The following is a 12,876-nucleotide window of genomic DNA, read 5'->3' as shown; positions in this document are numbered from 1 at the left end:
AGATACTGTTCCACATCACTTGGATTCTCTATACTGCTTTTCTGGTTATTCTTTTCCTATTTAAATTTCATTTTGGTTTATATATATTAACCTGCCTTCAAGTTCATTGATTCTAATAAGTTGACATTGTGGTATTATTTTTGCATTTACCTGACAAAGGTTTTTGAGTTTTTTAATGTTCTTACCTGTTACTCTTTTTATCTTTGATGAACCGGTTCAACTATTTTGCCTACATTCAAACATTGTTTCTTCTCATGTGGCAGGAGCCAGGTGCAGTGTTGGATGCCTGTATTTCAAGCTACTTGGGAAGCTGAGGTGGGAGGATCACTTGAGCCCATGGGTTCAAGGCTAGCCTGGGCAAAATAGTGAGATGTACATCTCTTAAATAAAAATAAAAATTTAAAAATTGCAGAAAATTAATAGAAATAAGGATGATTACTAAGTTTTTAATTTGATTACTTGAATAGATGCTATTGCTAATTTTTTAGGTGTCAGGAGACTGGAGAAGGAAAAGGTTAGGAGAAAAATTTGAGTTGTACTTTTGTCATGTTAAGTTTGGGATGCTTAGTAAAAACTATGACTTGAAATTGAAATTAAAAAAATATTCATTTGGATGTGAATCTGAAATTCATGGTATAGACTAGGGCTAGATGTAGACTTTGTGAGCTATTGACATATATCTTGTATGTAATTCCATGAGATTGGATGGAATGAAATCCATCTCATAGGGAGACTATCAATATACAAAAATAAAAAGGGGTTACTTTGGGGCTGGGGTAGTGGCTCACTGGCAGAGCGCTTGCCTGGCATGTGTGAGGCACTGGGTTCAATCCTCAGCACCACATTAAAAAAAAATACATAAACAAAAGTGTTGTGTCCACCTACAACTAAAAAAATTAGGGATTTCATTTAAAAAAAGAAAAGGTCCATTGGCAACTTGAAGAAGAAGAAAAAAGAGGAATTCTGGGAAAGTGAAGCTTTAAAAAATAAGTAGGGGCGGACTACTTTAATGGGAATGTGAGGCATGCCAGTGCTCACATGTTAAAGATATGAGATGAATCTGATAATGAAGACTTGAGAAATAGCAGATGCTGAGGTACAGAGAAATCTCTTCAAAGCCTGGGCAATTTTTTCTCAGCAGAAATACTTAATTAAGGGAGCTGGACTTGTTAGACCCCAGATGAGTCTCAGAATGTTCCTTACCAATGAGCTAAAGAAACATTCCAAGAAAAGCACAGAAATCAACTACCAAACTTCATTTATCTTTGTAGACAGGTCTGATCACTTTATCATCCCTCATGACTAACTGTCATCCTGCTAAATATTTACTTTGTGTTTGTTATCTACCTAACAGCTCTAAGTTCCATGAAGTCAAGGATTTTACTTTGTGGACTAATTTATCCCTAGCACCTGGAATGCCTCCTGTACCAGCTCTTACCATAATAGTTGGTAAATGTTTGTTGACTGTTTGGAGAGGAAGGTGGTATGCTGAGCAGTGATGCATGACTGCAGGTGCAGCTACTTGGGAGGCAGAGGCAGGAATATTGCAAGTTCAAGGCCAGCTTGGGCAAATTCACAAGATGCTGTCTCAGAATAAAATAAAAAGGATTGGGGATATAGCTCAGTGGTAGAGTGCTTGCCTAGCATGAGTAAGGCCTTGGGTTCATCTCAATACTGGGAAAAAAAATAAAAGAAAGTGCTGTTTTGCTGACAAACTAGTAGAGTTAAGAGTCAAGAAGACTGTGGGATGATGTGAAAAGATTGAGACAGTGGAAGAAAGGAATGGATCTTGTGACTGTAGATAACTCTTACAAGAAGCTGTGTTTTGTCATTATTTTTGCTGCTGCGCTGAAGATTGAATCTAGGCCTTGTGCATGCTCAGCATGTGCTTTGCCATGGAGAGACACCCCCAGCCCTTTCTAAGAAGTTTTACCATCGGGGGAATAGTTAGAATAAGATTAGTTAGAATAAGATTAGTTAGAGGATTCTCGGCATCAAGAGAAAGTATTGTAAGTTAGTAATAATCAGAGTATATTTGTAGAGAAGGATATATCTGATTCAAGTGAGGGAAGGCTCAAGTGAGGGAAGGCTCAAGTAAGAGAAAAGGACATTAAACAGGTGACATTCTTGAGAGGACACGAAAGAATGGGCCACCTATGAGTGGAAGATGGAAGATGGAAGAGCTTCCGAAGTCACAGGGATCCTTCTTCCACTGTGACAAGTGGGAGGCAGATGTGGATTATAGATGCAGGGAGGTTGATGAGATCTTAGGGCTATCTTCAGGCAAAAGCCAACTAAGTTTTTTATTGAAACTTCTTTAGGTAAACTTCTTACCCAGTTGTCAGTGGTGCTGCCATAATATATTATAGAAACTGTCCATATTTTTCTTTGGAGTATTTTTGCAGTATATAGTACCATACCATCCATTTGGGTTCATGTTTTATAAGCAGAAGAATATGGTAAGGGATGTTTAATAAGAGACTAGAGCAATTGCCAGCTGAATCTGTAGTCTACCCACTCCAGTGACATGGTCTTTAGAGACATGGTTTCCTGTGAGTCTAACCCAGAACATTTTCAGAACAGTGGGTAAAAGGGAGCTCTTGAGGGAGATGGGGTGGGGTCACCTGCTTTTCCTTAGTCCTTTTCAGAATTTGAGGGAATATTTAGGCCCACATACTTCTGAGAATAGGCAGGAACTCCTTTATAGGAGTTAAAACTCTTTATAGTTTAAAAAAAAAGCCTGGGATAATTTTGTAAAACCAAAGGATGGGTTTGGAACTATACAGCCTGGGTGCACACATGCACGCACCCACATAAGTCATTTAAGAAGTGAGAAAAACAAAAGAGGAAAAGTAGAAAATGCTGTCTAGGAGAGGGTTTTTGAGTTGGCCCAGGAAAAGCTTAAAAAATGAAGAACCCTGGGTAGTCTACTGGAATGTCCTATTGCAAAGTTCAGTTCAAATATTCTTAGGCAATATGAGAATTTTGTCCAACAAAAGGTATATTGATAAATATCATTGATCATTTTTTGTTTAAGTTCATGTGATCATGGTCTTTCCATGAAAAAATGATGTTCATACCCTATAATCCTATTACAACACCCCATCCTGTGTTAGCTTTTAAACAGTCACTGTAGAACATTGTGTTGGAATATATTTTGATATTTATTGTTAAAACACCAGGAATTATAAGAAAAATAATCACAACTTTGGTTATATCTCATTATTCTTCTTTGAGTCATTAAAGTTTTGACATAGGAACAGATGATCTTATTTGTCTGGTGAGGTACTCTAAAAAGATAGACTTTATTGGCTTTAAAAATATGTTCCTAAAACAGGAGTTGGCCCTCATTTACAGCTAGTTCATCATAATATAATAGTGAGTGGCTTACCAGGCCATGCGTCCAGGATGAGGGATGATGAAGGTTATGATAATGAGAATGATCTGTAGAAAGTACTGAGAGATGTGGAAGATTAAAACAAATCAACTGAGCATATAGACAATTTCACTGTTTATGTTGGTTTGTAGGATCCTGGGGGTACAGAAAGAGCTCTGTTGCTAGTGATAGAAACAGCATTCATATTACTGTGCAACATTCTGCAGTTGGGGCTTAACATTCGCAAGAATCACGTAGCCTCCTATTTCTCTCTTCTGAAATTAGGGAGCTTTTCCTTCTTGGAGCCAGGCACAGTGGCGAACCTATAATCTCAGCTGCTCTGGAGGGTGAGTCAGAAAGATTCCAAGTTTGAAGTCAGCCTAGGCAACTTAGTGAGACCCTGTCTCAAAAAAGAAGAGGGCTGGGGATGTAGCACAGTGGTAGAGCACTCCCTGGGTTCAATCTGCAGTACTATAGACAGACAAAAACAAAAAACGACGACAGTAAACCTTGGATTGTACCAAAATTGAAACTTTAATAAGAGAAATGGGCTTTAAAGTATCATGCATTTTTGTCCATTTCCTGTTTCTGCCCTCACTTTTGTTTCTGAATACTAGGATATAGGAGTTATTTCCACTGTCCACCTTTATCTCCATCTACCTCCCTTGGATATGATGTCATTTGGTGAGCCTCCTCACTGTGGAAATTTCTTAGTGTTAGACTTATTTCTTATTTACTTATGGTACTGAGGATTAAACCCAGGGGTGCTTTCCATTAAACTATAAATAATAATAAAGAACCCAGTTCTTTTTAATTTTTTATTTTTAGACAGGGTCTTGCTAAGTTGCTGAGGCTGATCTTGAACTTGCAATCCTCTTGCCTCAGGCTTCTGAGTTCTGGATTACAGGTGTGTGCCAAGGACAATATTACTATTTAAATGGGCAAGCCACTAGTTGACTTTTTGTTTCATGATTGATGATGGGTCTGCTAAGCAATTAAATAAAACGGGATTATAAGATACTAATGACTAATATTGAGTACTTGCTGTCTCAGGGTCTTTGCACGTATCCTTTACTTAACAGTTTGAGTTTCTATATTTCACAGAAGAGGAAAATGGCACGTAGGTGAAGTAACATGACCAAGTTACTGTCAGTCAGTAAGTGGCAGAATTAACTGGAACCTTGGGTGATTTGATCCCATGGTCCTTACTTTTGAGCCATTTTCCCCCTATGGACAGGTGCTTTCTAAGTTCAAATACCCAGTTTAATATAGAATGAATAGAATTTCGTGATCACAGTGTATAATAGGAATGTCTGTAGTTACTAGTTTTACTTGTTTGCTCATGCTGGTACAAAGTGTGTACTTTTTTTTTTCACTTTTTCTCTAAAAACCTAGAGCCAAATAAATATTTCTGAATAAATTGAAAACGCATTTTAAGACTAAGTTATTTTTGCCTTGTCTGACTTGAAAGATATCCCCAAACAAGAATGTAAATTGAGTAGTATAGTTATGGAATGACTTATGGGATGTTCGTGGAATGGATTCTAACATAATGTTAAAGATGTCTGTTTTAGAATGTTCTAAAGCTTTGCAAGGTCTGTTGGATATTACCACAAAATCTGGCTTTACACCTTGCAGATGATGTAGGATGTGGGGAAGGGAAAATAGTTATTGTATAGGCCTGTAGCAGCAACAAGTCAAATGATTTCAAATTACAACACATAAGTTATGTTAATTTCTTCTTTTACAATTTTTGAGCAAGATAATTGTTAGAGTCAGATGAACTGCAGCTCTTGTGATCTTCCTTGCCAAATTTCACTTCGTAATCACAAAATCTGATTGTAATTTGCCAATAGCCAACTCGTGGTTCCCATCTTCTAAGTTCTTTTATTTGATATTCCCAGCATAGGTAGGTGAAAATATGAAGTCAGTCTCTGAATCCAGGCATGATTATCACTGACTTATTCCTAAATCCTAGGATGTTTCCTAAGTTCCACAACTAGCTGTTTAAAAACTGGAGTTTTGGGGCAGTGCTTTTGCACTCTTATTTCTTTGCCTGTTCTTAGTAGTGGAAGTGGAGCTTCCTCATCTAGGGTTACATGCAGTATAGTAAAAACGATGTAATTAGAAAAGGGATTTAATTTTGAACAGTTGTAACTGCTGTTAAATGACATCATTTTGGGTGGACTCAGTGAGTTAGGAACGTAGGAAACCATTTGCTTTGTTCTGACTATTGGGACTTTAACGATGCAAGACCAATATAAACACTTCTGCTGCCCTTGGTGGTCAGTTTACTGGCCAGAGATGGAAGATGATCCCTTTATTTTCCCTGGGTCCTATGAGCAGTCACTGGTGATCGCCGTGTATAATAGGAGTGTCTATAGTTATTAGTTTTACTTGTTTGCTCATGCCGGTACAAAGTGTGATGTACTTCTTTTTTCATATTTTCACCTACCTATGTTGGGAATATCAAATAAAAGAACTTAGAAGATGGGAACCACGAGTTGGCTATTGGCAAATTACAATCGGATTTTGTGATGGATGATGGCCAGACATAAGGTGACAGGGAGAGATGTGATCTGGAGAGTCCCTACCCAACCGCAAAGGGAGAACTGTTTGAAAGGAGCTTGGAATTTGAATGTAAAGGTTTTCATTTTTTAAATGTTAGCAACTAATATGAATTTAAAAGAAAACCACAGGGCAAAATCAAGTGTGATTCATAGAACAACCAGGATCTACAGACTATCCAATTTGTGACCGTCTGATAACAGTGTTAGAGTTGCTGTGGGTATAGTGTGAGGGAGACTAGGGTCGTGTCACCTGAGAGATGCTTTCTGTTTTGGGGAATTGTTCTTCCATATATTCCTGGATGGGATTAATATACTGTTTTTTAAATTCTCAGTAACTTGGGGAGAATTAAATACCAGCTCTTATATGGAAAGAAAAAGTAGGTCCTTATTAGAAAGAGTTGAGCACTGGATGTGGAATCACTAGAAGATAGAATGGTAGCCCATAGGACTTGTGTATCCCTGTTTGGAAATGTCAGAATTCCCTAGAAGTAGAAGCAATTATATTTATCCTACATATATTTCATAGATCCTCCAAAAGTCTTGCCAGGACATATCCCTTATCCTAGATAGTAAGTGTTCAGAGGGAGAAATTGTGGCAGATGTAGTTGATACGCTGGAGAGAGTAGTAATTCTGTTGTCAGTAGGAGAGCCATGAAACAGATGAAGTTTGATTAATATGCAGGTAAATCTTTGTCAATTCCCTCCTTCCCTCCCTCCTTACTTCCTTGGATTGATTCCCAGGGGTATTCTACCACTGAGCCACATCCCCAGCCCTTTTTATTTTGAGACAGGGTCTTGCTAAGTTGCCCAGGCTGGGCTGGAATTTGTGATCCTGCCATTCCAGCCTCCCAGGTCACTGAATTACAGGCATGCACTACCATGTCCAGCACATTTGTCTACTTTTTAAAGGAGGAAGAAAATGGATAAATCAACTCGGCAAAGCCACTTCCTTTTGGTTTGCTGCCTGTGTAACAATGACTACTAATGTTCACTTCATTGCCATGAAAAATAAGACAGAGGGTTACTGGGTATTAATGTGCTGTTAAGGAAATCTAGAAAGCTGATTTTATCGAGTGTAGACATTCTCACAGAAATGCTCAGCACTAATGAATACATCAAAAACCATACTTTATTTTATGTATAGCAATACAATTTACATATTAAATAACACTATAATAGAATGATTTGATATAGTTTTAAACAGAAGAAAAAAGGGAAAAATTTCAGGTTACAAAACCCCTCCCCCCAGAACAAATTAAAAAAAAAAAAATCACTTTTCCAAATGGGTCAATGCAACGAATGTATTCGGTGACTAATTATGTCTAATTCCTATTGCACAAATGTTCAATGGAATTAAAAAGAAAGCCCAACTTTCACAATCACTGCCTCAAAGAAATAACACGTTGGATTCTTTTGGAATGCAGAGATGGTTCTTGCTACTTCAATACACAGAAAGTTGAATTCACATGTCCACCACAGAAAGAAAAAGAAAGAAAAACTATGACGGAGTTGAAACTAGAAAAAAATTAGCTTTATATGAAAATATAAAATTCTATGATTATATACCATAGATACAAAGTTTCCAGAAGATGCTTACCCAAGCAACAAAATATTTACAGTTTTAATGGTTTTAGCTATTTCAAAATGAAGTGAAAGAAACACGATTCGACATGAAGGGTGGATTCTTTAGAAACAATGGCTGCTTGCTAGTTTCAAATATCCTAACAAAAAAAGGAGTCACTACCCCAAATGTTGGAGAGTTGCGACATTTTATAAAATTGACTGTCTCCTTTTTTGGAGATGTTTATTTCTTAAAACTCAAGATATTTTTCTTGAAATTAATTATCCTCTGTAGAAAATGCTTCCCTTTGCAAATTTTTAACAAAAATACTAAAAACAGTTTAACAGCTAAGACAAAAAGTAGAGGCCAAATACCATTATTACAATTCCTTCCTATTTTTAGCATGCCTTCTTTCTAGAGATAAGGAAAGCCAATATTGTATGTTAAATGGCAACTAAGGGAGAAAGCGCAAAGGGTAAAGTGAAATTACAGCTGCTGGGGGAAAAAAAAGCAGGCATTTTTTCCCCCTTCATATAAAAATTCACTGGCACCACATGAACAGAAATTTTGGAACATAGGAGTTGAAAATGCATTTTCCAGTATAACTGCTAAATCCTTAAGACAACTACATTTTGATTATTTTCTCTTAAATTAGGATGAGATTGGGTCCCCCCCCCTTTTTTTTTTTTTTGCTTAGAATTAGTAATATGTATCTTTGGTAAATTGGTATCTATATTTTAATTTTAAATATAGTATATATGCATTTAAGGAAAAAGTGGTAACAAGGCAGTTGTGCTGTCATTAAAAATAATAATTAAAGTTATTTATGGATTTCAGTGTCACTCTGGGCTAAACACTCAAGCAGCTAGACCTTGAACATCATAACCCTTCTCTGCCCTTGCTGGACTCTTATTTGAAATGGACTCCAAGCCATAAAAAAATTAGGAAAACCAGTGAGCTACTCTCAAATTGTTTTGAAATTCAGACATTAACTTTTTTTTTTTTTTTTTTAAAGTGTAAAAGATTGGTATTGTGGCTATCAGGTACAAGAATGGTCTCCTGGTGGCAATGAGATGTCTTGGATGTCCAGCACAGCTACCTGGTCTGACTATAGTCATTCAGTTTTTTTTGTACGATGTGTGCATTCTGTTTACCTGGTGCTGAATTCAAACACACAGCTTACTTTCAATAGCACACACTGACTTCCAAGAACTATTTCCTTTCCCCTTGAGACAAGTGGTAAAAACCTTGTTATGTCCTTAAGCAATGTGTTCAGACACTGTCTTTGGAACTCTGTGCCTCCAGAAAAGATCTAAGTTTATTTTTTTGCCAGTGAGGAGTGACTAACAGTTGAGGATACACTCTGGTGAAGGGTGAGGGACTAAAGATAACTGGACTCCGTGTAGTGGGTCTGGACCACTTTGGCAAGATGGGCAAATAGGAATTGCTCACAGTTCAGTGAGTTCAGGTCTACAGACTTTGGTTCATGTCTGCTGTAGAGACACAGGTTGCCCACAGAGAACTTCTAAACCATTTTTATCATGTTTCTGTCCTGTTCACTAGCTGTTTTATCATTAATCTGTGCATGTAAGAGTCACAGAACAATGTTGGGGGGGTATGCATTTCAATGCACTGAGCTCTCTATAAATAGCACAGAAGGGAATACTTGCTATTTGCCTCCTAACCAGTGTTTATTAAGAAAAATTACTGAGAGACCATGAATTCCAATTCAAATGTTATTTCTGAATGTCAAAACCACTGCACTATCTACTGAAAAACATTAGCTCATATCAATGCCCTGCACAACTAAAATACCCCACTAAAAATCTCTATAGTTCTTGCCATGATCTGAAACTTTTCCTCTCCTACGTCCCTTCAGCCTCCAGGGAGTTGTAGGGTTCCTATGTTCAAGTGTTCCTTGTGTCAGGTAGAGTCACCTGTGGTGGGAGCAGCGGGCTGTGAAAGTGCCTATGTCTTCTAGTACACACGATTTAGCAAACTTTGTTCACTGGAACACTTTTACTCAAGATAGCCTATACAGTTCTTCAAAAGTAGATTACTCTTTGTGGTTGAATCTGTGTGATGAGAAGATAAGATTAACCCTGATAATTAGGTAGTTCATGAAAACTGTTGTCCTGGCCTATGCATTGAAACCCTTGGACTTGGCTCCGAGACCCTCTCTTCTTAGCAACTATGACAAACTCCATGTAGGCCAACTCAAGGTGAGTAGAACCTCAGTGCTAAACATCATTTATGTTTTAATGGCCACCCTGAAAAATATGATAGCAGTCATTGTGGTCTTTCTGTCCAAGTTTATTGGCACTAAAAATAAGCCAAGCTGTTTTTAATAGGCCCGGTTCTGATGATGATTTCAAGTTTGATAGAAGCTGATGCTCAAAAGCAAACATGCAATAGAAGAAAAGATTTCAACAAGTAGCTTATTTTTCTGACTAAATTTCTTAATAACGTTCCTAATTTTCCCGTTATATAGTGTGGACAAATAACTTCCTTGGGCTCTCTAATGGTTTATCAGCATCTTTTACTGAAGTGTGTATGTTCTTGAGACTAAACCACACAAAAGCATTCAAAGCGGTCTCCTTCTTTTAAAATGACTTGAAAATGTAGACATCACCTTTTGTTCAAGATTCTAATTGTCTTGTTCCCAATAAGATTTATCTAGGTGTGGAAATTTAAATAGTCCCCAAGACACCGGCTAATACAGTATTTTCAACTTAACCTTCCATAGAAGAATGTATGTACTTAAGGGATTTATTATGAAATATTTGGCAAAAAAAAGGAAAGCATGTTAACTGTATAGGTAGTTCTTATTACATTGCTATATGAGTAGGGGGGATTTTTAGAGAACTAGTTTCAAAAATCACATACTTGCACTAATTCTCATTCTCCTACCTACTGTGAGGTATGGTATTATAAACCAAGAAGCATTACATTAGTAGGGATTAACTTAAGGTTCTCATAACTGAGTTGTGGAGAACATTGCCATCTCGCTACAGTAAAAGACGGGCCCAGATTTTAGGGTGTAGCTATTTCCAAGAGTCAAAAAGGAAAGAACACACACTGTCCACATAGCTACTAGGAAAGCTGTAATACAGAGTTATCCTTTATTTTGACACATTTTTGTAAGCTGTGAATATAACTTTAAAACTAATAAGAGATATCTTGTTCACAAGAGGCAACTCTTAAGCCTTCTCATTTCTTAATGGCTCTCTTAACCATTAAAAATGGAACAATTTCAAGGCCATAATGTTGACAGACCTTCTTAGTAGCTCCCTATAGCCTGCAGTTCTAGAAAAGAAAACAATGTTCATCCACTCCACTAAAATACAGAAGGCATTCAGCATTGAACAGTGCCTGAAGAACAGGAGGGGAGGACCGGGAGAAGTACAGCATTGCCTGCTAGTAGAATGACTGCGTTAGCAACAATGACAAAATCAAGATTCACTGTCACAACAAAACCTTCATTGTACTGAACTAAAAAGTTGCATGTCGTCATGGAATGTCACATCAGGGTTTGCTTTAATATTAGATTATAGGCAGTAACACTGATCATATAGTGCAAACTAGGTAAAATTGCGTTTCACTGTGTGAAATGAACAGAGGTGCAAATGCTCAGTAGGATACCATTAAGACATAAAATGGCAAAAAATAAATATCAAAACTTTTATCAGTGTAAAAAAGTAACTGGGTTATTGTATAACCTAGAGTCTGGCAAAAAAGGCCTCAAAAAAGTTCTCTGTCTTCAGAAGTTTACAAATTAAGTGCCCTCTCAGGATTCCAGTCACACCAGAGACTCCATGCTCTCGGCAGGGTCCGATTCATCTGCAATAAGAACAGCACCGTTTTTGTCCACTGTCATGGGACCATTTCCATTTTCTTTAGTGCTGACCAAGCTGAGCATTGCCTTATAGACAAACTGGTATTGTTCCTGAAAAGTAAGAGGAAGACATTGTGAGCCAAAAGAGCTTAGTCATTTCACCTAAGATGAAAATACCAATGAAAAATATACTAAAAAGGCATAGGAATAGCAAAATGCTATCTACGAAAAAGAAACTGACTTGATGCTGGGCATGGTGGCACCTGTCTGTAATCCCAGCTACTTGAGAGGCCAAGGCAGGAGGATCTCAGTTCAAGGCCTTGAGCCTTGTTAAAAAGACCCTCTTTCATAAACAAAAAACCAGAAAGACTGGGATATAGCTTAGTACTACCCCCAAAACCTAAAGAGCACTTGAGTCTTATATAAAATTAAGATCTATATCATCTCCTCTTGATCTCTATTAGTCTGGTAGTTCACAAGAATAGTGGAATATCTACATCTTATAACAAAGCGTTCTGTACTCTAAAGCAGGGTCTCAATGGCAGCTTTACTGACATTTTGGGCTAATTCTTCCTTTGTTGTCTTGGGCACATGAGTATATTTAGTAGCATCCCTGGCCTCTACCCACTCAATGCCAGAGCACCTCTCTGTCCACAGTTGCAACAGCCAAAAACAGTCTCCAGATAGTGCCAGATGTTCCTTGGGAGCTGAATCACCCCTAGTTGACAACCCCTGCTCTACAGGCATAAGTTGGAGTTTCAATTGATGTTGTAAATGTTTTACATACATGCAAACTACTTACAATGTCTGTGAATACTCCAGGTCTCATAAGATTGATCATTTTTGCAACCTGAAACACATCCACGGCATTTTCATTCTCTAGTTGCTGGGACAGGGTAGTAAGGGCACATAACATTCCTGCTGAAACTGCTCCATACCTGGGGAAGGGGGAAAAAAGACACTCAGATTTACTAAGAGAATGTACTTACTGGAACAAAATTACCATCATGTATTTTCTTAGAAACGAACTAGACTGTTATTCACATCTATTCTAGAAGACAAACATGGGTGAACTCTGGACAGGGGGATTTAGAAACTTGCATAAAGGTGACATAAAGTTTATGAATATGAAATTTCCAAAACTGCTTCATCAGGTGCTTAGTTTGATATCTAATATGAAATAAGAGTTTCAAACGTAACTTGGGAGAGCTATAGATTTGATGAATAGTAAAAACAAAACGAGATCCTTAAGTTTAGGCTATTGGATAACTAGCAAGTGGTGAAGGGCTGTGGAAAAAAAAATTTGCTTTTTAACAATCTCAAATGGTTAGATGGAACTTATAGATGTGAAGAATAAAAAATAAGTCATGTACTGGATAAAGACATTTCAGTTAACCACAGACAACACCAATGACAGTCCTTAAGATTATAACGAAGCTATAAAATTCCTCTTGCCTAGTGATGTCATAATAATATCTTCATGGAACATGTTTCGTGTGTGTGTGTGTTGAAACTGGTGTAAACACACCCACTG

At 37.4% G+C, this 12,876-nt stretch overlaps 1 protein-coding gene across 3 annotated transcripts in view; it reads right to left on the bottom strand.

Annotated features, from left to right (window-relative positions):
* Positions 1-7,057: 7,057 nt before the first annotated feature.
* Positions 7,058-12,876, bottom strand: part of PTPRG (protein tyrosine phosphatase receptor type G) — a 715,161-nt gene continuing 709,342 nt past the window's right edge. For all 3 annotated transcript variants that reach the window (XM_081285863.1, XM_081285862.1, XM_081285864.1), the window contains 2 exons: positions 12,145-12,280; positions 7,058-11,453 (listed from right to left, as the gene is read on the bottom strand). In XM_081285863.1, the coding sequence (XP_081141989.1) occupies positions 11,307-11,453; positions 12,145-12,280 (283 nt within the window). In that variant the 3' untranslated portion in view covers positions 7,058-11,306. The remainder of the gene's footprint in view (positions 11,454-12,144; positions 12,281-12,876) is intronic.

The sequence above is a fragment of the Spermophilus citellus genome (assembly GCF_964194105.1).
Source record: "Spermophilus citellus genome assembly, chromosome: 3".
Lineage (NCBI taxonomy): Eukaryota > Metazoa > Chordata > Mammalia > Rodentia > Sciuridae > Spermophilus > Spermophilus citellus.
Note: the sequence above shows the minus strand (reverse complement) of the source record. Positions and strands in the feature narration are given on the sequence as shown.